This window comes from Asterias amurensis, chromosome 9 (genome assembly GCF_032118995.1).
Source record: "Asterias amurensis chromosome 9, ASM3211899v1".
Classification (NCBI taxonomy): Eukaryota; Metazoa; Echinodermata; class Asteroidea; order Forcipulatida; family Asteriidae; genus Asterias; species Asterias amurensis.
In genome coordinates this window covers 20,620,514-20,645,235 of record NC_092656.1, presented here as the reverse complement: position 1 = coordinate 20,645,235, position 24,722 = coordinate 20,620,514, and the positions used below count along the sequence as shown (strand labels likewise).

At 40.5% G+C, this 24,722-nt stretch overlaps 1 protein-coding gene across 4 annotated transcripts in view; it reads right to left on the bottom strand.

Annotated features, from left to right (window-relative positions):
* Positions 1 to 706: 706 nt before the first annotated feature.
* The window catches only part of LOC139942353 (probable E3 ubiquitin-protein ligase HERC1), a 63,404-nt gene continuing 39,388 nt past the window's right edge, over positions 707 to 24,722 (bottom strand). For all 4 annotated transcript variants that reach the window (XM_071939195.1, XM_071939196.1, XM_071939197.1 and 1 more), the window contains exons 48-74: positions 23,965 to 24,295; positions 23,091 to 23,302; positions 22,202 to 22,405; positions 21,905 to 22,035; positions 20,877 to 21,076; positions 19,779 to 19,902; positions 19,415 to 19,573; positions 18,805 to 19,077; positions 17,639 to 18,010; positions 17,044 to 17,169; positions 16,196 to 16,334; positions 15,561 to 15,742; positions 14,806 to 14,961; positions 14,143 to 14,265; positions 13,384 to 13,486; positions 12,551 to 12,720; positions 11,710 to 11,784; positions 11,277 to 11,364; positions 10,342 to 10,484; positions 8,733 to 8,905; positions 7,699 to 7,941; positions 6,968 to 7,139; positions 6,124 to 6,204; positions 5,739 to 5,891; positions 5,046 to 5,179; positions 4,032 to 4,203; positions 707 to 3,526 (exon numbers count right to left, since the gene is read on the bottom strand). In XM_071939195.1, coding sequence (XP_071795296.1) covers positions 3,338 to 3,526; positions 4,032 to 4,203; positions 5,046 to 5,179; positions 5,739 to 5,891; positions 6,124 to 6,204; positions 6,968 to 7,139; positions 7,699 to 7,941; positions 8,733 to 8,905; positions 10,342 to 10,484; positions 11,277 to 11,364; positions 11,710 to 11,784; positions 12,551 to 12,720; positions 13,384 to 13,486; positions 14,143 to 14,265; positions 14,806 to 14,961; positions 15,561 to 15,742; positions 16,196 to 16,334; positions 17,044 to 17,169; positions 17,639 to 18,010; positions 18,805 to 19,077; positions 19,415 to 19,573; positions 19,779 to 19,902; positions 20,877 to 21,076; positions 21,905 to 22,035; positions 22,202 to 22,405; positions 23,091 to 23,302; positions 23,965 to 24,295 — 4,628 coding nt within the window. In that variant the 3' untranslated portion in view covers positions 707 to 3,337. The remainder of the gene's footprint in view (positions 3,527 to 4,031; positions 4,204 to 5,045; positions 5,180 to 5,738; positions 5,892 to 6,123; positions 6,205 to 6,967; positions 7,140 to 7,698; positions 7,942 to 8,732; positions 8,906 to 10,341; positions 10,485 to 11,276; positions 11,365 to 11,709; positions 11,785 to 12,550; positions 12,721 to 13,383; positions 13,487 to 14,142; positions 14,266 to 14,805; positions 14,962 to 15,560; positions 15,743 to 16,195; positions 16,335 to 17,043; positions 17,170 to 17,638; positions 18,011 to 18,804; positions 19,078 to 19,414; positions 19,574 to 19,778; positions 19,903 to 20,876; positions 21,077 to 21,904; positions 22,036 to 22,201; positions 22,406 to 23,090; positions 23,303 to 23,964; positions 24,296 to 24,722) is intronic.

Genomic DNA, 24,722 nt, shown 5'->3' with positions numbered 1-24,722 from the left:
AGAGCTTGGGTTGGAGTCCCGGTCTTGACACAATTGTGTCCTTAAAGACAGTGGACACTATTGGTAATTGTCAAAGACTAGTCTTCACAGTTGGTGTATCTCAACATATGCATAAAATAACAAACTTGTGAAAATTTGAGCTCAGTCGGTCGTCGAAGTTGCGAGATAACAATAGAAGAAAAAACACCCTTGTCGCACGAAGTTGTGTGCTTTCTGATGCTTGATTTCGAGACCTCAAATTCTAAACTTGAGGTCTCGAAATCAAATTCGTGGAAAATTACTTCTTTCTCGAAAACTACGTCACTTCAGAGGGAGCTGTTTCTCACAATGTTTTATACCATCAACCTCTTCCCATTACTCGTCACCAAGAAAGGTTTTGATGATAATTATTTTAAGTAATTACCAATAGTGTCCACTGCCTTTGAGCAAGACACTAAATTATTGCTTGGTCCCTTGGATGTGTCATAAACATGTAGGTTCAATGTTAAACACTATTAATAATGCACGACACTTGGCGCTAAGACAAGGAGTACGCTATGGTGTGTCTGGCATCCAATGCGTGTATGTCTAATCTAGATGATGAACAGGATTTTTGATGAGAATCATCATAGAAATAGAAATACCAAAAAAATAGAAAATACACAAACACAAAACAGTGTTACACTAAATCAAACAACACCAAATACAATTCCATAACATAGTTAGCTTGTTTATTTGTTTACCACACACTGAAGCAAAATTTTAAAATATCCAAGATGCGGATATTTCATTTTAAAAAATTAAAAAAATCATCTTTTGACTGGGTCTCGATAATATATATACAAAAATATGAAATAATTAGCTTCAGCTCATAAAGTGGGTGACTGATATGACCCACTTAAGGACCCTTTGATAAACCTTCATTGGGAGAGCAGAGCCTCAATCTGGGTATTAATTACCCCCCTTTGGGATAGTTTAGTTACACCCAATAAGTTCCTGATTGGGGATTATGATCTTCGTATATGGGAAAATGGAATTCCAATTGGGATTATACATTCTTTGAAACTTTTTGCAACAATATAAGGTTGTGAGCATTATTACAAAGTATTGTGAATCAAATTGGAAGGTATTAAAAAAAGTTTATTTTAACTTTTGTGAATATTTTTATTTTTTTAATGTTAGATTGTATACTCATTAGTATATCACTGATATTACAGATAGCGGAGGTAGTAACAATCAATGCAAGACTCTGAACCACTAGGTGGCAGCAGACTTACCAGGTACATTTCCATTGTTTATGTAGTTCTGAGCATGCGCACATTACAGAGAACAAAAGATTTACCTGGTAAATCTGCTGTCACCTAATGTCTCACAATCGAATATCTTGGGATATTTCAGTATGTTTTAATCACAGTGCAGCAGTGACACACAAGAACCATTACACATACAGTTTAAAGCATTTTTTGTTCTTCTTAGAATCAATTCAGGACCCAACTTCCAAGTACTTCTTACCGTGGAATTCTGCGGAATATGGGTACTGTAACAGCAGTGCCTAATTTCAAAGCTCTGCTCACTGCAGAGTTTTTTGTTACAGGTCACTTCAGTAGATGCTTAGTAAAATACAGCTTACAATAAATGTCACATTTTACCATATTTTGACCTATTGCTTTTGACTCATTTTCAGAAATTTTAGGTTATTGACAGAATTCACATTAATATTAACACTCTTGGACATATTCATACAGAGCTCTTAAAAACTGAGTTTGTTCGGTACAACTGGCAAACTGGATAACAAATTTTGTCTGAAACTGGATCCAGATCTTCGAAGGTATACTAAACTGATGGCATTTCCACTTTTTGTAACCCCTGGATTTATAGATTCCAAGGGGATTTTGGGAGAAGTATCCTACGCACGAGAGAAGTAGATCAAAGAGCATGACTTATCTTTGAATAAAAATACAGCATTTTTGTTTATCAGGCAGACTTGAATAAGTCTGAATTCAGATAAAAGTATTAAATTTTCGAACTAAAAATACGACTTCACACTCAGAAATTTGCTTGGATCAATGGTGGAGAATTTGACCTTCTTTTTGAATCATATTTGACAATATCATCTCGATCACATTATTTTCATACATTGTTTGCTGTCAACGAATAACAGTTACTTTTTAAGCCTGAATTTCAGGATTGTTCCCCACAGCACCATGTTCGGTTTGCACACAGTTCAACCAAAAATTTTCCTTATATAATTTGTGAACTTTGACCTCTAAATACGACACACTGTTGAGCCACCTGAAGGATGGATTAATAAACAGACTTATAAAACATAAATTCATTTATAATAACTTTAAATTATTACTCTTTTTTTTTATACTGTATCATTTATGTACATCAGCAAATTATTATCCATCAAATAACTTACGAATAAAATATTTACTTAAAAAATGCTTTCGAAGAAGACGCAAACTTGAAAGCAAACAAACTTTAAAATCAGAGTAAAACACCAAGACAACAAAATTGTTTTCAAACTTCCGAGCAACTTTCTGTTTAACATGTCGCCAACTTTCACTTTAAAATTGACTGTTCCATTCATTCTGCCCAATTAATGCATCAACAACTCCCAACCTTGACATTGTGCCCAAAAGTGCTGCACGTTAAAACACAATCAACAAAATGTGATCAATCAGTAGAAACATAGCCGATCAAGGGATTGGAGAAGCAAACGTCATTCCTCCGTGAGCACCCAATTTCAGCTTAAAGGCAGTGGACACTATTGGTAACTACTAAAAATAATTATGGCATAAAACCTTTCTTGGTGACATGTAATGGGGAGAGGTTGATGGTATCAAACATTGGGAGAAACGGTTCCCCATTGTTTTCGAGAAAGAGGTAATTTTCCACGAATTTGATTTTGAGACCTCAAGTTTAGAACTTGAGGTCTCGAAATCAACCATCTAAATGCACACAACTTCGTGTGACAAGGGTTGTTTTTCTTTCATTATTATCTTGCAACTTCGGTGACCGATTGAGCTCAAATTTTCACAGGTTTGTTATTTTATGCATATGTTGAGATACACCAACTGTGAAGGCTAGTCTTTGACAATTACCAATAGTGTCCACTGCCTTTAATTTAAAATATTAGTTTAGCGTAAAACTCTTAGCTTTGAGGTTGTTGGCGATAACTTACACTGTTTAAATATCTGGACATAAACTGCATTTAGACTTTACATTCACATATTTATTACATTCGTGAGCGATATAAATATTATTCATTAGAAATAACTTATTAGTAACAAATGCTGTTTAGTTTTGGGTTAATATCCATAACTTATTGACATCATAAGCTTTATTACACAGCTCACATATACTCGCTATCTGACAGGTTTCCTGAGTCAGTGTTGCGCGATAGCATGTAGTTGTCCATATCGATTGATCGACAGTTGTAGATGGCGTAGCGTAGTCGCTCAGCCATCAGGGGCTGGCTGGAGTAGGGCGGGATTCGTAGCTGAAAGAAACAGGTTTGTGCTGTTGGCAGTCCGTCAACGGTCTGGTGAGTAAAAATATGAAAACATTACATATTATTACCAATAGTAATAATAACAGTTATTACTAACAAATATGTACATAATACATTTTTATAGCACTTATTCTCCCATCAAGGCGCTTTACAAAACAAATACATGGGCAAAGGCAATAGTATGAAACAAAACGGAAACAAAATAAGAAAAAAAAATAAGAAAAAATACCCAGTTGGCCAAGATAGTCAACACTACAAAGTTTACATTTGATCTAAACTATCTGGAGCATTACTTTATTTTAAAGTGTGTATATTATATAATGAAGCCTTTTAATAGTTAGAAATAAAAAAATCCAAAAATAATAATATCATTTTTTTTTAACACCGACTATTCTGAATGGCCCATAAGAATAAGTTCAACACACTGAAATCCGATGACATCATTTGTACCATATCCAAATAGTCAGAGGGTGTATCAAAAACTTGAATAAAACTTCAAGACTGAGAAGCTAAAGCATATCGATATATGACTCACCCTTTCCACTCTCATGATCTGAAACCTCTGAGAGATATCGGCAATATTGGTTGGCAACCGGGATCGTCCTGAAACGAATCTCATGAACAACACCCTCTCTTCGTTACTGAATTCCCTCAGAGTCTGCCAGAGCCACTGGACCAGCTGGTGTGTCTTGTCTACCTCACGGTACCTGGGAAATAGACAGAAAAAACCAATATGACCACACAATTGTTCTCAGGGAATAATCTAGTTATGTACACAAATGCTGCCCCATGTCCTTAAAAAGCTGCTTCTGTCCTACAATTGCCGTCCCGCCCTACTCTTGCCGGTGTGGCAGGAGATTCTGTCCCCCAAATTTCTTCTGATATCACCCTTTTTTGAATCAAACTCCTCCAGCCTGTGCCAATATGACCACACAATTGTTCTCAGGGAATATTCTAGTTATGTACACAAATGCTGCCCCTGTCCTGAAAAAGCTGCCCCGTCCTACAATTGCCGTCCCGCCCTACTAATGCCGGTGTGGCAGGAGATTCTGTCCCCCAAATTTCTTCTGATATCACCCTTTTTTGAATCAAACTCCTCCAGCCTGTGCCAATATGACCACACAATTGTTCTCAGGGAATATTCTAGTTATGTACACAAATGCTGCCCCTGTCCTGAAAAAGCTGCCCCGTCCTACAATTGCCGTCCCGCCCTACTAATGCCGGTGTGGCAGGAGATTCTGTCCCCCAAATTTCTTCTGATATCACCCTTTTTTGAATCAAACTCCTCCAGCCTGTGTCAAGTTCCCATATGGGGGACAGAATCTCGGGGAACAGATATCCCTAGGATACCGGCCCTCTCCTACAAGTAGCCCCTGCCCTACAAATGACACTGGGTTAGGGTAAGGGCTTTGGTTAGGACTAATGGTAGCAGCCAACACTTGCAGGGGTGTCGGAACACTTGCAGGGGTGTCGGAACATTTGTAGAGGTGTCAGGACATAATGGTGTTGGAGTCCCTGACCAATCCAGTGTGCACCAGACTACCCTTACCTGACTACTCGCTGCAAGATGGCTACATCAATGTCTGGCATCCCGCATACCATCTGCTCTAAGTGTGTGGCAGTCAGAAGTGACATGAGGGGTACCGGTATGATCCACGACATCCCTTCTCGTACTGCAGCAACCTGTTCAGAGTAAAAGCTACCGTTAAAATCTTCACCTTCCATCAGTTACTTTAGGGTTTACAGTCAAACTTAGAGAGTTAAAACCAGGCTTGGAATTACGCAGAGGCTGGACTCAATATCATCACTTCACGGCCATTTTGTGCTTACTGCAAGATTTCCATTTCATAGCGCCGTAAGTACACAAACAGGCATGCTTACCTGCCGGTGCTTATTTTATGAAAACGAATGACAAAACAATGCAAATCAATGGTAGCACTCAAGCTGGTCGCCCAATTTTCTTGCTAATTTGTGAAATACGCTGAGACGCCCTTCAGGTGCCATAAAGCGAAATTCATAGGAACTCACTCAGTGGTAATGTGGTCTAATAACAATAGACCTTATCGCAAATACCAATGCGCAAGCGCAGACTGTTGAATGAGGTGCATTGTGGGATATATATGGATCAAATTTGGATACCAGCAAGACCACAATGCACCTAATTCCAAGCTTTACGCGCGCACCCCGGTATTTGCGAAAAGGTCTATAGTTTCATAGTGATAAAGACAAACAGCGCCCTCACCTGTCTGTCCATCTCTTGCAGTCTGTACGCCAGGGCACGATCAACGTACTCCATCCTGTTGTAATACGTCAGAGGGATGCTCCGCCCACCGGGGACCACCGGTACGAACCGCCCATCGGCACTCTGACCCTCAAAACACTCCAGTGGAATCACCTTCAAAGTATTATCGAGAAATAGTGTCACCAAAATATTAATAATTTTCCAACAAATTCAACACTATTTTTGAAAAGCTGTGTGACATTGTTACAAACTGTGGCTATTCGTTTTGCATTTATGGCTTTCCATAGTTTTCCAATCTTGGTTGGCAAAAAATCAGGCTGTGACATTGCGATAGAAATGTCTATAAGAAAGTATATCCAATGGATGGCGGACAATCTCAACTCACCTCATGAAAGTTGTCCTCAGTGACTCCACTTCTGTCAATATCACGAATATTCCGCAATGTTTGCACGTACAGAAAATCCATCTATTTACAAAGAGAAATTAGAACATCTAAACTGATATAATAATGTCATAAATTGGGGATAAAGAATTTCGTTTGGTTTCAACCATACATTGATGTTGGTAAAGCAATGTATACTCACATACTTTCCTGCGTCATGTGAACAAATCCAAAGGCACATTACTCGGGTTGGATTCGAACCCACAACCTTTACATTCTAAAGCAGATGTCATACCAAACAGCCACAGAGGTTGCACGGTAGCCAGAGGCAGTTCAAATCCTATATTTTAGCAGCTGCCACCGCAACAACTTACCAGACGTTAAAAGAACACGTTGCCTTGGATCTGACGAGTTGGTCTTTGAAAAGCGTTTGTAACCGTTTGTTATAAAATGCATATGGGTAGAAAGATGTTTTATAACGTAGAATACAATGATCCACACACATTTGCATCGAAATTGCGTGGTTTTCCTTTTACTTTGCGAACTCACATGGTCGGCCATTTATGGGAGTCAATATAAATGGCCGACCGTGTTTGTCGCAGGGTATTAAGAAAACCACACAATCTCGAGTGATACTTGTGTGGATCATATGCATTTTATAACAAACTGTTACAAACGCTTTTCAAAGACCAACTCGACTGATCCTAGGCAACGTGTTCCTTTAAGTTTACATCAGGGATAAAGAATATTACTTGGTTTGACTCACACACAAATGTGTGTAAAGCACTGTACTAAGAACTGTGTATTTGTACGTGAGATTACTACACCGCATCTTCACCCAGCTCACCTCTTCAAGATCTTCCACAGTAAGAGGCATCCCTGCCAGTTGCTTCCATACCATAGGGGCAAGGTGAAGGTCTAGTGGCTTCTTGGTGCGGACAGCCACTCCAAGGAGGATCCCAAGAAACTTGAAGAGTAGGAGGAGTTCATCATTGCACAAGGACGGGTTCAACAAGAATCTGACAAATGAACGGGAAATTTTGCGGGAAATCTATGGTTACAACACCCCTAACAAGGAGTCTGAAAGCCACTTGAACGCGACAAGCTTGACACCAAACAATGTATAATTCCCAATAGCCACCTACATGTATGTACTATACCCATAGCAGAGACACACGCTATAAAAATATGATTTATTATTGTTATAAGCCGTGCGGAGCTGGCGACAATTCCATCTTGCAATCAGGGAGATTTTGTCAAAAAAATCAGAGAGATATTTAGAATTACATTTTTTAAACATAATGGGAAAAAAAGATTCCATAATCTGGGAGATTTTCAAATTTTCTCATTAGAACACGGAGAAGTTGCTTTAAACTATCCAAGGAACTTTCTGCAGAATCAGGGAGAGTTGGCACCTCTGGCCTTGAGGTGCAAAGGGTCATTGACATCTAAACAAGTCCCCCCCAAAAAAAAAAAAAAAATTAAAAAAAATAATAATAATAAATAAAAAAATATATGAAAAATATAAAAAAATAATAGTAAGAACAAAAAAAAAGAAAACAAAAATCAGCGACTAACCTATCTCTGTTGCTCCCTGCATCAGCCGAGGCATTGGGCGTGGCAATCAGCAGCGGGACCACACCCGTCTCCAGCTCCTGACACATCTCAGTGATAGTATCGTCAAAGACCCCGCCCGCATCATCCGCCCCTTCCCCGACAAGCTTGACCTTCCAGGCCCTGGCAGGGAGGCGAAGGTCACTGGGCTTCATACGGACGACCTGCTTCGCGATTTGCGTAAAGATGGGCTTACACTTTCGACCCCTGAGGGCGTGAGACAAAAGATGGATACTATAAAAAAGAGATTCATTGCTGACGAAAAGGTCTGGAATGAGGATCAACCTTCAACCTTCAAAACTTCAACCATTTGGCAACCTCTGGAGGTAATGATTTCAAGGAGCTTCTTGGAACAGTAGCCTCAGTGCTAGAGATGCTACTTTTTGTCTCAAGGCAGACATAAAAAAAGTCTGAATTCAGATACAATTTGTGACCCGCTACGTGAAAATGAGTCAGATGTTGACAATTTCAAGGATTGAGTTATATGCATGGCTGGAAAGAACACACCAACAGCAGTAGTTTGGTATAATGTATTAGATTTGGGGTGTATCGCTTTGCCGTTTGAAATTAGCCAATACATCATTTTTTCTGAAAAACGAACTACAAGTAAAGTGATGTTTTAAACTACCGTTTCGCGCAAAAGGATACAAACTAGACTAGACAAACTAAAGTATGATCAAAATTGTTGTTTTCATAGTTTTATTGCCTACAAGTAAGTGTTCTAAAGGTTAACCATGCAAATATAGACCTTCACGTAGCGGGTCACATTTATCATCCCTGTATACAGGCCAGTTCTACACTCTGTTGTCTCTGGGGTTTTTTGGGTCAAATTTTCTTCTCCAAATGTGCGTTCATTTGTTGTCGATTTACCTTAAATTTCCTGTTCAACCCAATTGCAAATGTTTTGCTTATAGCCTGAAATTGGGCCGAGGTGTTCAAAAGATCGAGAGGGCTTTCATCAGAACTTGAAATGCAAAAACACAAGTTTAAGAACCCACCTTGTAGCTAGTCTCTTGACGGTCACTTGGGGGCCATAGTTCTTTCCCTGCACCATTGTCCGGCCGATCGACCTGACCATTGGTAGTGTGTAAACTCTGGAGGCTAGCAGCGGACGAAGAGGTCCATCGGTCAAGCCCATCACACCGGTCCCACAACAAGTTGATGAGGATTTCTGTTGGCCAGGAAAGGAAGGAACTTATACATGGCGTGTCATGGCCGAGCGGCTAAGAGCACCGGATTCAAGCTCTGGTGTTTGATCAGGCAGAGTGTGGGTTCGAATCCCAGTTCGTGACACTTGCTACTTAGTGCTTTCTGCTCTACCGGCCAGGCTTTGGACTGATGATACCCAAGCCTACATCCGTATGGACTGAAAAAGGGGTAACCATGTTTCAGCCCTGAAGTAGGTGGCAACTGCCGCTGGAGAAAATAATTGTAGCTCACACCTTGAAGTGGCCTTCAGGCCTTGTGTGTCTGGCGACTTGCATAACAAAATATATAAAAAACCCATACATGACACATTTTTCTGGATGTTATCTCTGGTGCTGAAGTTGGTCTAGGTCTACCCCAACTTCTATGGGGATAGGAGTTATGAAAGCTTTCCAGTATAAATGTAATTATAGCCCAAGGAATCTCAAGGGTACATCAATACCGTAACGTGAGTATCGCAGAGTTGCCAATATTTGCATCTTGCAATCAGGGAGATTTTGTTTAAAGGCAGTGGACACTATTGGTAATCACTCAAAATAATTATTAGCATAAAACCTTACTTGGTAACGAGTAATGGGGAGAGATTGATAGTATAAAACATTGTGAGAAACAGCTCGCTCTGAAGTGACGTAGTTTTCGAGAAAGAAGTAGTTTTCCACCAATTTGATTTCGAGACCTCAGAATTAGATTTTGAGGTCCCGAAATCAAGCATCTGAAGCACACAACTTTATGTGACAAGGATGGTTTTTTCTTTCATTATTATCTCGCAACTTCGACGACCGATTGAGCTCAAACTTTCACAGCTTTGTTATTTTATGCATATGTTGAGATACATCAAGTGAGAAGACTGGTCTTTGACAATTACCAGTGTCTTTAACAATCAGTGAGATGTTGAGAACTACATTCAATACCAAAAGGATAAAGTTTCCAAAATCAGGGAGGTGAAATTAGTTTAAATTTGTTCCTCGGAACGTGGACAAATTTGTTTGTTTTTAGGGAACTTCCTGCAGAATTAGGGAGAATTGGCGGCTCTAGTATCACGGAATGAGGATTTCTATTGGTCAGGAAAGAAGGGAACCAACCACAACAATGAAAGTATAGCCATCTTATGTCAGATTACCTGTGTTCTGCTATTAGCAGGACACTGGTATTATAAATATGTATCAGACTATTTTACACTTCCTTGATTTTACAAAGAGCGAAGTGTGAAGTCACAACACAAATCACAAAGTAAATATTTCACAAACATCTAAAAGGCGAGTATGTATGTTTTGTGAAATCGAGCCCAGTCCGACTGACTGCAACAGAATTGTTCCGGCAAAATAAAATAAAAAACCCTCAAGCCAAACTACGTCACCCGCAGTGAAGTAGTTAAAGGAAAGGGGATTGTCAGACCCTTACCTGTATTGGATTCAGATTGAGCAGCCTCCATGAGGCATAGATCATATCAGAGAAGTGATGTAATAATCTAAGCCGAGCTCGGATGGAAGCTGTGCTACATTCCTTCAGGGTGGTGTACTGGGCTGGAACACTCTGTGGTAATCCTAGATTCAGATAGTCACAAGAAGGCGACAGTCAGTGATTGTAGACTGTTAAAGGATTTGGGTACCTTTTCAAAATGTCCATAGATTTACATTAAACTTACAGGGTTTGAAGATAATGATAGTGGAAAGCGTCCCTTCAAATATTACTTACTGAGGTGCTGTAGTTTTTGAGAAATGAGTAAAACAATAACATGAAAATATGTTTGTAAATGATTAGAATAATTGTTGTCTCTTCATGACATTGTTTTACTCATTTCCCAAAAACTACAGCACCTCAGCACGTAATATTTTCAGGGAAGCTTTCTACTATCATTATCTTCAAACTGTGAAAGTTTATTGTAAAACTGTGGACAACTGTGGGTTTTTTTGTCCTACAAAGTTACATAGACCCTTTAAAAATGGTATTCTTGAAGTGAGAAGAAATCTTAATTCATGAAGACAAAAAATTGTGTCACAACCAAAAATGAAAAAGTATCTGCTTATTTTTTGTTGATCTTTCTTATGTTTCTAAAGTCAAAGCTTCAATTTGGTAGTGCAAACAAATCAACTGTGAAAAACATTCAAACGATAATTTTATCCTCTACAAAATAAACTCAACTTGTAACACAAGAAAATAATCACATCGACAGTTATCCAAGGTTTTCTAGGTACAGCTGGATATCATGTGAATTTCCATGGCGCGGTAGAGAGTGAATGGTGCATCAGTGCTAGGAGGTTAAATTCACAAGTTCCGTTTTAATCGTTTATTTGTAGATGCACAGCTCTGTTTAGTGAAGTAAAGTTTCAACTTACCGAGTTGGAGAGGTAGTGGTGTCCCTGGTGCTCTGGGAGGCACTGGGGAGGCAGTCCAGGCTGCAGAGTGGCTCCTACCGGTAGAGATCTAAAACATGATTCAGGGCAAGAGGCAAATAAGCACATAATTACGACGACTGGATTAAACTATTTGGGTTTGGAAAAGATCAAGACAAACAAAACGGTGCTTGATTCAAAAATTCAAAGATTTTCCAACATTTTTCCCCTCCTTTTTTTTTTTTTACAAGAAGGGCAATTAAGAATGGGAATAAAAGAGTAGTGACTTTGTCTTATCTAGTCTTTTAAAACCTTACAGGGCTTGGCCATAAGATAAAGGCCCTCTTCTTAGGCTCAGTCCTTTATCGCAGGACCACAACCCTGCCGGTTTTTAATGGCCACTCTTTTTATTCCTTTAGTATGAGATGGCCCTTACCTGTCGTATATTTTTGCCTTGTAGACTAGTGACTAGAACAGGTTCCCTCACAGTGTTGGTGTGGCCTAGTCCCAACTGTAATACACAAAGAAATAAACATTAATAAATAGACAAATTTGAATTCCAAATATAAATTTCTCTTGCCATATGAATATTTTTCTTGTTTAAAAGTAGGATTTGAAACTTTGCACGATGGACACACAATCAAATAGTTTTCTTTCTGTGTGGAATCGAGAACATTTCATCAACAATGACTTGCAAAAGTTAATAATAACAACTGTGTTCATATATCGCCCAACACCTTCATAAGAAAGTCTGTAAAGGTACAACAAAATATTACATACACGATGAATTGATATGTTTTGAGAAGAGTCTTGAAATGTAAGATGGTGGTAGCTTGTTTGATGTGAAGAAGGCCTCAGACTATAGAGACAGTTGCTATGATACCCAAGCCTACATTTGTATGGACTGTAAAAGGGGTAACCCTGTTTCAGCCCTAGGAGTAGGTGGCAATGGCCTCTGGAAAAAATAATTGTAGCCCACACCTTGAAGTGTCCTTCAGGTCTTGTGTGTCAGGCAACTTGAATAAAAAAAAATAATAAAAAAAATATATATATATGTCAAGTGGTTTGAGGAAAGCTCTTGAACAGCAACCTCCTGACGAGCAAACCCTGGTACCATTTCATTCAAAATTGTGCATGGGTGTCCGCCGTCTCTTGCCCTGAGTCATGTGACATACCAACAGTCTTGAAAGTCTGAGTATGAGGTAACTTGTGATCAAGCAAGTCATTTGACCAGACGTTAATAAAATCTAACTCGACTTTGGCTTATTGAATCTTACCTGTCCGTCCATGTTGTTACCCCACACCCACACATTGCCGCAGCTAGTTAACGCCATCGTGTGCTCCGATCCTACCATGATGTCCTCTATGAAGTGACCAGCTAGAGCCGGTACCTGCTGGGGGCGATTTGACAGTCTGGAACGGGCCTCTGGTAGACCAGTCAGACGGTCTGGGCAGAGAAAAACCATCTTTTGATTTGAGGGAAACTAGAACTATTCAACTACATCCCTTAAAAATAGACTTCAAGCTATGTATGGATGCAAGTATTAAGTAAACAATGCTCGAGGTGACACCATGTTCTATTCTTATGTGCCAATGGAAACTAAATTCATGTGTAATGATGCGTACAAGAAAAATCTTTAAAATTCTTATTGTCAGTAATCTCTTTTGTGACTAGTGGTGGCTCTGAGAAGAGCCGGTTGTCTGCATGATGTTTCGACCAGTATACCATCCACACTCCTGCGAACCTGTTCAAAACTGAAACCCACCCAACCCTACATAGGCTCATACACATAGAGCAGAGTCCATCATTCTCCAGAAGACAATCAGAGTATACTGCTCAAACCGTTAAGCACTTGACTTTGACTTTTCTCAGAGCCACCGCCACTCATAAGAGACTTCTTCTTCTTGGTATCACTGCAAACCTTATTTACTTCCATTCCTTTAGATCTTTATCATAGGCTCATTGTATTGGTCATGTTCCTTGTAAGATTTCATACAAAACTAACGCAAATAGTAATGCTCAAAATGTTAAGGGCAATCCCTGCATAAGTACAAAACTTGGAAACTAAGCATGAATGTATCCTGGAAATGACTAAAAAGCTATAATCACCTTGTCCACATGTGAAGACTCGCCCGTCCTTGGTCAGAGCCACTGAGAATTGCGTCCCACAGCAAACCTTCTTGATACCCATACCACAGTGACCTTCGACCTTCTAAAAAATGGAAAAGCACCAAAGAAAACAACTGTTAGGAAGAGGGCATTTGGCCAGATCCAAAGAGCTGTAACTCTCAGTTAGTTATGATTTCTCTTGAGAGCCTGTGGTGGATTTCACAAAGAGTTAAGACAAAGAGTTAAAGGCAATGGACACTATCGGTGATTACTCAATATAATTTTTAGCATAAAAACTTACTTGGTAACGAGTAATGGGGAGCTGTTGATAGTATAAAACCCTGTGAGAAACGGCTCCCTCTGAACTCTGAATTAGATTTTGAGGTCTCAAAATCAAGCATCTGAAAGCACACAACCTCGTGTGACAAGGGTGTTTTTTCTTTCATTATTATCTCGCAACTTGAGCTCAAATTTTCACAGGTTTGTTATTTTATGCATATGTTGAGATACAGACTGGACTTTGACAATTACTTATAGTGTCCAGTGTCTTTAAGACTAGTCTTATCTCACGATAGGACAAGACTAGCCTTAAGTTTTTAATATCTCCTAGGACTAGTCCCAAGTTCTTTGTGAAATCGACCGCTGGTCCCCAAGGTTTCCTAGTCATCGCTTTAAGCATGTTTTATGTTGTAAAGTGCCTCGGGGTTGGTTTCAGTGTGAGGCGCTTAATAAGTCTAGTTATTGTTATTCTCATCTTACCTGAGGTGATGACTTTGCTGCCGTGCTTCCGATGCCCAGTTTACCGTAGTCTCCATCACCAAAAGCCCAGACAGTACTCCCGTCTGCCGAGACACACATTGTGTGATTCAGACCACAGGAAACCTGACCAAAATGACAAGAGAAACTATTAGCAAAACAGCAACATGTAGTGGTGTGTCATGGCCAAGCAGTTTAGTGCACCACACTGAAGTTCTGGGCCCAATTTCATAAGCACAAAAAGTAGCCAAGCACAACCAAATTATTCTTACCAGCAAAAAAAACCCCGTAACCAACCAAAATATCATATGGCTCAAATGGTTCAAATATTTTAGATCAAAAGTCTATAACATCAGCAGTTTTAATGGCTTTCCAAATTATGCTTACCAGGAAAATGTTACCAACCAAAATATCATATGGCTCAAATGATTCAAAAATTTTAAAAACAAAAGTATATAACATCAGCAGTTTCAATGGCTTTTCCTGGTTTAAATAAACGACTTTGTAGTTTAATCAGGAACGCAATTTACGACCTTGGCCAGCTGTTGTACTTATCCATTATTTGATATCTATATAAAATCTGTTTTAATAAAAAATGCATTTCCGCTATTTCTTTTGACCCAACCACCCACTGACTATTCTGAACGTCCCCTAAGCTAAACTCACCTGTCTGACGGCCACACCTTCCAGAGCTCTGACTCTATCCGGAACCTTCTTGTTGGAGGTGTTACCATGGCCGAGACGCCCATAGTCACCGTTACCAAAGGTGAAGAGTTTACCATCTGCAGTCACTACGGCAGAATGCTTGAATCCACACGACAGCTGCAAACACAAATTTGTACAATTTGAACTAACTCTTTATATCAAGAACCCACTAATCGAAATAACTGATAATAATATTTGAGTCTTATGGCGATATCACACGAGGCAACTTTGTCAGGCAACTTGGAGGCAACCAACTGCAGTACACGCTAAAGGACCACTTTTGTAACAAGTAATTTTTTAAACATTGTCTTACGATTCCCAAGAAAGTTATGAGAACACTCAAATGTGAATGGATCCTTTTCTTGGAACCTTGAACTAGTTGCCTGTAAATGGACCCTTCCCATGAAATATGCTAATTACATTCACGCATGCGTACGGACCCTGTTGGTTGGCAAACGCCATAGAGTTGTGCACTAAGCAGACGCGCAATCGCGTCTGCGTCACGCACCTATTAGCCGTGTACAAAACAGCGCGATGTGCCATCATTTTGCCAACCAAAACGTTAGTGCGCACGCGCTATGTGCAATTTACATATTTTATGGGAAGGGTCTATTGCCTTGGGTGACATGGCCCTACGTAAACAAAATTGTGTTTGGTGTGCCCTGAAGAAGGACACAACGAAAAAGTACAAACGAGAGGGGGAAACAAAGACTGACCTGAATGACTTCTTCGCCTTGTAACGCTTCAATCTGTCGAGGGCGCCGTTGCCTGTCGCTGTTCCCGTGGCCGAGTTTCCCATAGTCCCCGTCTCCCCAGCTGAAGACCTCTCCACTCTCTGTCAGGGCCATGGAGTGACCGTCAGAGCCGCAGGACGTCACCAACTGGATCACCACAAACCCTATAAAATAAGAGCAGTTGTTAATGTCGGTTCTACAATACACCCATGTCCGTTAGCACTGTATACTCAGTACTTACCTGAGTTCTGTGAAAAAAAACCACAGGTATGTTACTCGGGTGGGGTTTGAACCCACGGATAAGGCCACCATCCAAAAACACCATACCACACATATCATCTGTGACTGGTGCTTCCCCCCTAAACAAAAAAACGAACCCAAATTCATGTACAGCTTAAGCACAAATATTTGCTCAGCACAAAGTAATTCTGCTTACTGGAATAACATGGCCAGTAAGAATGCATTTCCCCATTCCCCACCTGTGACCTGTTTCTTGCTTAATATTGCTTAGCAGGAAAATTGTTAAGCACAATTGTCTGTGTTAAGCAGCTCTATAAAAATTTGGCCCGGGTTTTAACCCTGCCATTCGAGCCACAGATTTGGGTGTTTGTACTCACCTTGTAATGCAGAGATGACCGTTGGTGAGTGAAGGTCGTCTGAGTTCCCCTGGCCCAGTCTGCCGTAACTCCCCTCCCCGCATGCTGTGACTGTACCATTACCATGAATGATGAAGCTACAATTCTGACCACACACAAGCTGCAATGGAAACAGAGTAATAACAAGTTATTTCTGAAACAACGGCATAAATTACCTCTTTATAACAGGAATGTTAGTATAAGAGGACAACAAAACAAAGAAACAGAAACAAGATTCAGGACTTCAGAATGTAACATAAGCAGAACCTCTTCTGAACTAATAACAATAAATAATAAGATTTGTAATGCGCACATATCCACCCTGCTGGGTGTTCAAGGCGCAGTAAAACCAAAAACAAAAACAAAAACAAAGAATAACAGACACACACAACAAAATTAGTCCTTTAATTATTAAACCAAAAACAAAAACAAAAACAAAGAGTAACAGACACACACAACAAAATTAGTCCTTGAAAACCTGTGACATAAGATAAGTTTTGAGAAGAGATTTGAATTTTGTGGTACAAAGACAAGATCTAAGATTAAGTGGTAGAGAGTTCCAGATGCGTGGCGCAGCTGAAGAAAAAGACCTGTCACCCCATCAGTGTCTAGACTTGGGTTAAATGAGGAGAAGCATGGAACTTGATCGAAGATTCCTTGATGAAGTGTAAACTTGAAGCAGTTCAGAAATATAGTGGGGAGCCTTGCCATTAAGAACTTTGTGGACAATGAGCATCAACTTGAAGATGATTCATTGAGAGATAGGGAGCCACTGTGCTCTTTATGACGAGAGCGTACTGTAAAAGTGTTTTTCTGAAATATTGACCAACCTGCTGCGCTTGAGAGAATGACTGCGTTATGGATGGTAGAGTAGCAGAGCGTCCTGTCTCAGCCAACTGGCCATGACGACCACTGCCAAACATGTAAACATCACATTTACCTCCCGGTTGCCAATCCTAAAATACACAAAAGTTGAAACAATCAATAACAAAATGAATAGTTAAAATAATAGAAGATGTGTCATCTCATTGACATAGCTGTGCCGGCGGATCAAAGATCAAGAATTACAAAGATTGGCAAGGGATCTTTGTAAGATGGGCAGTTGAAAGTGAAGGTAGTCCCTTTGGTGGTGGTTGGAACACTTGGAACCTTTTCTGAAAGCACTGGGGAAACATCTAGTAGATGAAATAGGGAAAAATGTAAGGGTAGATCTGTGACAGAAGGCGTCGCTTTGGGGAACAGCGAGGATCCTGCGAAAGACCCTTGAGATCTAAGGCTTCAGGAGTTACCGGCACAAAGGAAAAATGTGATCTGTGGAGATTTGTCAGTGAGGACATATAATTTATTTGAGGCCATAAAGGAATTACGTTAATTTAAAGGAGTTTCTTAGGCATCATTTTATGAATGTCTAGTGCCCTGTCTTACCTCAGGTTTATTAGTAGCCCAAGCCATAATCTGTTCGTCCATGGTCAGGTTCCACTGTCCGTTATCCCACGGCTTGATGTCCAGCCCTTCGGTCCCGCCTTCTAACAGCTCCATGTTAGGCACGACAAACTCCTTAGGCAGCGGTTCCCGCCTCATGAGGGCGCTAGCCGACTTGATAGCCGTGCAGAAGGCGGAGAGCCAGAGCCATTCAGTGACCACCATGTCGCCCTGGGTGGTGTCGGCATCCGGCTGGCTCTGGAGGGACTGGGGAGGGTAGAAGAGGGCCTTGTCGAGACGGAGGGCAAGGGCTAAGGAGGCCAGACACTGGAGGAAGTTACTGTGGACGAGCTGGTCACCGCATAAAACGAGGACCTAAGGTTTGGGGGTAAATCAAATGAAGAATAGTTTGAACAAATGCAACAATAGGAACTCAATAGATGGAAAATGAGAAAGACTAAATTTGTTTGGGATCATAAAGCATATGTAGATTGAATCAAAGAAGGCTTCAACTTTGGATGAAAATGTGAACAGAAAAAATAGTGAAGAAAATTAGTAATGAGCTCTGATCACTTACTTAGCCTGTGGAAAAAGGTAGGAATATTTTATCACTGTACAAGAGCTGATCAACATGTAAACATAGCTAGCGTAGACTTAAACGGACTTGCAAACGCCAACTAATAGGAAATCAGACTAAAGAGTGTGGGTTCGAATCCCCGTGACACTTGTGTCCTCAAGCAAGACACTCAACATTGCTTCGTCCTTCGGATGGGACATGAAGCCGTTGGTCCCATGTGTTATGTAACGCGTGTAATAGAACCCAGTGCACTTCTCAAAAAGAGAAGGGGTTCGACATCGGTGTTCCTGGTTCGATCGGTAGCAAATTGTGCCACAGCACCTTGTAAAACATTACATGGTGCTATTAGAATTAGGTCTCATAATTCAAACGTAGTCCCACATCTTGCAGGAAATACTGTATGTTACTGCGCCAGGAGCGTCACTGAGTGACGGACATGTGCGCTATATAATAAGCCACAATTTTTATTATTATTATTAAAGTAGGAAGAGAATCATGCAATCTGCATGAAGATAAGACAGTTATAAGTCTCTTGCTCAAGAACCTAAATGTCATGAGCAGGAAACAAACCCCGGAATAGTGATAAATTCACCTTTTCGTATGAGTACTGTTCTTGAAGAATCATAGGCAATCTCTCCAGGAATGCCCTGAGGCACGGTGCTTGGTGCAGCCCAACGATGCCCTGGTTCAGGAGGGTCATTCTAGCCGCAGCGTAGACGCGGTTCTGGGCACACAGCGAGTCGGTGTAACCGAGAATCAGAAGCTGTTTGGAGCGTTGGAAGCAAGTCGCAAGGCCAGAGTCACCGACCCAACAAAGCTGCTGCACTGGGCTGTCTCCCTGTAGTGTCTGCAGTACAGTGCTTTCCTGCAATTTGGAAAAAAGGAAAAATAAAAAATGATTATACAGGGCGAGTTGAAAAAAAAAAGTTGACCGAGATTTAAAAACAAAAACAACAACTGACACTCAAAACCCCAGTGATGCACACATTAAATGAGCTGATGTATTTTCGATAAACAACTCGACTTAAAACCCCTTTTTCTCAGTTTTATTCTGAGCATAGATTATGCTCTTTTTAAAGCATAGATTATGCTCTTTTTAAATATATAGTCAAAATGAAGAAATTACTTTGGATGACAAACGAATCATTTTGCTTCGTCCCATTTGCTTCGTCCACATTTACACAATCTTGAGTTATACTTACATGGAGTGCCAAGATGTTGACGAAGCCCCCAGCACAGCCTGATGCTAGCAGCATGGAGCTTTGATTGAATGCAAGCTGGGTCACGACCTCCTGGTGACCTTTGACCTGAAACAGCTCCACAGCACTGTCTGACTGGTTGGTGGCGGCAGCACCACGCCCCTTTGGATGTAAAAACATAATCACGATTTTAAAAAGAAACTGGTGAGGGGGGTAGGGATTGGTAATGTTATCTTCCATTTTTGTTGTTATCCAGATGTGTTTTCCAGAGAACAGCTCCCCATTCTGAGTATTGAGTTGATGTAGGCATGAGGCAGAAGATAAAGGCATGGTCGGATGTTATAAGATTAAGGACCAAGACACCTACCTCATGTTTGGGCAATGCCTGTTGCTGACGTCCCTCTTCTTGTTGCCCCAGTCTAGCTGGTACTGTCACATCGGCACCGGTGTATGGGATCCTCCAGACTCGCACAACGCCGTCTTTACAACCACTGAAATGTGGATCAATCAGAAGACAATAATGGAGACATTAAGTTATCAGGGCCCAATTTCATGGCTCTGTTTGCCGTAAGCACAGAATCGGCGCTTACGGAAGCAGGGAATTCTGTGCTTATGGCAAGCGTATTTCACTGGTTAGCGGCGAATTTGGGCTTCTGCGCGTGCGTACTCCACGTTACTAGGCATTCTACACTTACAAGGCTAGTGCAGAAATTCGGCGCTTGCACGTGAGCGGGGAATCATGATCGTAAGTGCAGAATTCGGCGGTATGCAGAGCCATAAAACTGGGCCCAGATGGTAGTTTTTGGCCAATGATTTTACAACCTTGCATTTAAGACCATATCACATTGTTCAGGCATTTTACAGACAACCAGACTCGGGTTATATTCAAGAAGACAAACGTGCTTAAGTGATTTTACTTTCACTGTGGGTGTAATCATTTGTGAATCTCTTTTGGGAAGAGTGTTGGCTCTTTTCAGATCCAACTCCTTCCAAAAGGAATTTACAACTAATTTTACAAAAGAGATTTCTCATCCCTGGACCTCACAAACATTTTGTATTATTATTTTGTTCTTGAAACACAGGCATGCAACTGCCCGTTGAAAAAAAAAAAGAGGAGGCAGCCGAAACGCCACGGGACATGATGCCCATAATGGTGCCCTAAAAAATGTTGAGGTTTATAATGCTCTTAGGTGCATTGTTAGCATGTACTAGTCTTATTTTACATGACTTTAGAAAAAAGACTTTTAAAAAAAAGCATCAGGAAAAAAAAAAAAAAAAAAAATCACATTTAAAAAAAAAGATAACGCGGAATTCCGCGGAAGAGTTGCAAGACCACTACAACTAAATATAATGGAAATATTTAACAAGATGACCTATAAAATTCCCAATTACGCTTCAAAGTTAAAACCTCATCATTATCTTCCAGGTAATTATTCAAACAACATAAGTTATGTAAGAGACTCACGTTGCAAGAAGCAGTACAGGGTTCTTCGGCTGGTTCACATGAGAGCACCAGTGAAGAACAGAGAGCGAGCTACCGTGGTGGAGGACGTGGAGGCACAGCCATCGATTGGATCTCTGCGTCCACACCTTGACCACTTCATCCTGGGAACAGGTGGCTAGAAGATGACCGGTAGGGTCCCATGAGAGGTGGTCAATCGCCGTCTGATTTCAAGAAAACAAGTTCGACTCAACTCAATGTTTGTTTTCATAATGCAAAATGCAATACAAGTAGTTACAAAGGAGGTAAACAACGGTGTATAAAGAACTTCTAGTATGATAGTTCTTTGAGACACTATGAAACAGGTTGGGATTTGAACCGATGACCTTTGCATTGCTAGAGCAGGGCCCAATTTCATAGAGCTGCTAAGCACAAAAATTCTTTGAGACACTATGAAACAGATTGGGATTTGAACCGATGACCTTTGCATTGCTAGAGCAGGGCCCAATTTCATAGAGCTGCTAAGCACAAAAATTTGCTAAGCGTGAAATTTCTTTCTTGATAAAAACAGGATTATCAACAAAATTTCCACAGGATTTTCGAGATAAGCAAACAACAGCTGAACACCAGTAACAAGCAATATGCAACAAAAAGAAATTTGGTTTGTAATCCTGTTTTTATCAAGGAAGAAATTTCATGCTAAGCAAATTTTTGTGCTTAGCAGCTCTATGAAATTGGGCCCAGATGTCTTACCACTGGACCACCGAGCTAGCCAGGAGACTAGAAGTAGTTTGAATCCTATGTGTTAGCAGTGAGTAACGCAACGATTTAATAGATGTTAGTTTTGCATCGGGGGTAAATAATCTAAGTTGTTTTTACTCATAGATGGATGTGTTTTAAGCACTGTATACTCAGTACTTTCACAAGTTCAGTGAAAAAATAAAAAATAATCCACAGGCAAATCACTTGAGTGGGATTCGAAACCACGACCTTGCATAAGATTGTATCCCGATGCAAAACTAACATCATTTAGGATTTCTAGTGTTTCTGACCTTATGGGCGTCTAGTGTTATGAGAGGCTCTGGGTTGAAGGTGTCTCTACTACAGAAAGCTAGAACGCCATCGGAGTAACCCACGGCAAAACGACGATCCTCATCATACCACGCCAGGCACGTCACCGCAACTGAAAACAAAAACAAAAAGACCAAAAGAATAACAATAGCTTGAGGTTGAACAAAGACAAATTTACGTGAACCTGTGACCTCAGGATTAACGTTTTCAAAGCAAGAACTTGTCAAACAAAAAGAGGTCCAACAAGAAAATTTTGAATATCCCCATAAGAGACTCACCCTCCTGCCTGTAGCACTGCTCTAGTTCCACCCTGTGGTAAGTGGAATGGTCCAAGACCTCAATCAATCCCAGAGTTCCATTGATGCGACCGACAACGAGCATATCGGTCGACGTGCCAGCCCTACCCTCAAGAAGACCCTTGTACCGTGGCCAAGCGAGGGCGGTAACAAGTTGGGGCTGTCGGTCCAGGTGGCCTCTTCCTCCTGAGTTGAGAAAACAAAATTTAAACAAAATAAAATGGATAACGATGAGTTTATGATACACTGACCACTAGTATCAGAAATATGATTTTCTGAAATAATTTAGTTATTGGAAAGTTATAGGGACTATTTTGCAGCTTTTGGTGCAAGTTGCTTGTAGCCTTTTTGATCCTCAATGGTTGAGCGTACACAAAAGTATCGTTCATTCCAACCGTGGTTAAAGCTTATTGCTTGAAATTGCCACATTGTTCCATTGGTTTAGTTCAAAATACCTTGGAACCTTTCTTGTGTTGACGAACAAAAGTAGGGGCATCAAGGTCACAAATAATTTTATGACTTTGTTGCACTCATTTATTTATTTGTTTATTTGAAATCTTTGGAGAATAAATAACATATTTACATTTAAAATTGTCTGTGTCGAGATAAGAGTAAACAAAACCTGTCACCATAGATATTTCAGACCAAATGAAAGATACCTATTAATGTATGTTGTGTTGTCATTTAGCCTTCGAGAAAGACTCAGCTAGGGTCGAAGCGTCAAGCCGTTAACTATTTTTTTGCATTGATACCATTGGTAAGCAGTTTGCAACAGCTAATTATATTTTCTCAAAAAATAAATGCGATAAAAATTTCCAAAATACTTTAAACTCGGAAGTTTGAATACACAAGCAATTGTAAACTGACTCACCAGTGACAAACCAGATATTGACCATGTGGTCTAGTGACGCAGCCATGACCCGGCCATTGGCGTTACAGCAGAGATTGATCAGTGAGAGACCACGGCGTTTGGGGCTGACGTAGGCTCCGTATTCCTCGTTGTCAATGAAGGTACAGGACTGTTGGAGTACGGGCTGGGAACGGGAGAGGGAGCCCCATAGTCTGACTTGACCATCGCTGCCACTGTCACAGGGAAGAGAGAGGCAGGGGAAGTCAGACACAGAGAAATCAAACACTGGAAAGTTTACTTTGAATCATAATTATTGTTCAAAAACTTAAATGCCACTCTAGGTGAGTTGGTTATAATAATAATAATAATAAAAAGACTTGTAATGCGCACATATCCACCCTGCTGGGTGTTCAAGGCGCAGTAAAACCAAAAAACAAAACAAAAACAAAACAAAGAAAAACAGACACAACAAAATTAGTCCTTGAAAACCTGTGACATAAGATAAGTTTTGAGAAGAGACTTGAATTTTGTGGTACAAAGATAAGATCAAAGATTAAGTGGTAGAGAGTTCCAGATGCGGGACTTGTTGACAAATGACTATGTCTTAGAAAAACACTTTCTCCTTTTCACTCTATTGGTCAGAAGGTAATACTTTAAATCAAATTATGTAAGAATGCTTTGTATGCAGATACACAAGTGTTTTATACTAAACCACTAAGTGCCAGAACATACTGATCGAAACGTTGAGCTGTCATCCAGCATTTCTTTTCAGAACTAACACTACTCAACAGAGATTTACATACAGTGCTACCATAAACCTCACCTGATATTACTCCCACTATGCAAAGTTTAAAATCCTACTGACTGCAAAAGTTTTTTTTATCAATGTACTCACCTTGTAACCAGTAGAGACTTCATGTGATTCCAGACGCATCCAGTCACGACGTCTTGATGCGCATCTATTCGGGTCACGCCACACGCTGGCAGGTCCCCCTGAACGTCCGCCGCTGAGACTGCCTGCTCTGGGGTTGTTCCGTTCCGAGCCTGGCCAGAGAGTGTCTTGACGAGCTGCTGTGCCGCCCATTCCCGGTGCTGACTGGCAAGGCGGCTTGACAGGCAGCATGCTGCCAGGGCGTTGGCCAGCTGAAGCGGTCCGGTACGGGTTGATAGGGGTGTGGTTTGAGGGGTGGAGCCTGGGGAGGGGTTCTTCTTAGGCTGGTCAGAATCTGCAGTAGAAAGTAATTGCAAAAAAAACAAACAGTTTTGAGATGGTCAGAGAAAACTCATTTCAGGCATTTCAACAAATTGTCATCCTTTATGCTACCAATAGCTTTGTTTATTTTGTTTTAAATAAAATGTTGTTTACCAATGCACCGATGTCTATTATACTGTAAGCTCTCTATACAAAATCTCTCCCCAAATCCAAAGGCAAGTCACACGGGTGGGAATCGAATCCAGGACATTTGCATTGCTGGAGCAGATGTCTTACCACAAGACGAAAAAAAATAACAACATATCAATATTTTTTGGAGAAAAGAATTTTTTTTAGCCAGTTTTGAAATTGTGCTTTTCAACATGTCCTCTGATATTTAGAAGTTCAGCACAGAATTCCATGGAAAGCAGCGCCATAACTCTTTGTAATTTATTGCAATG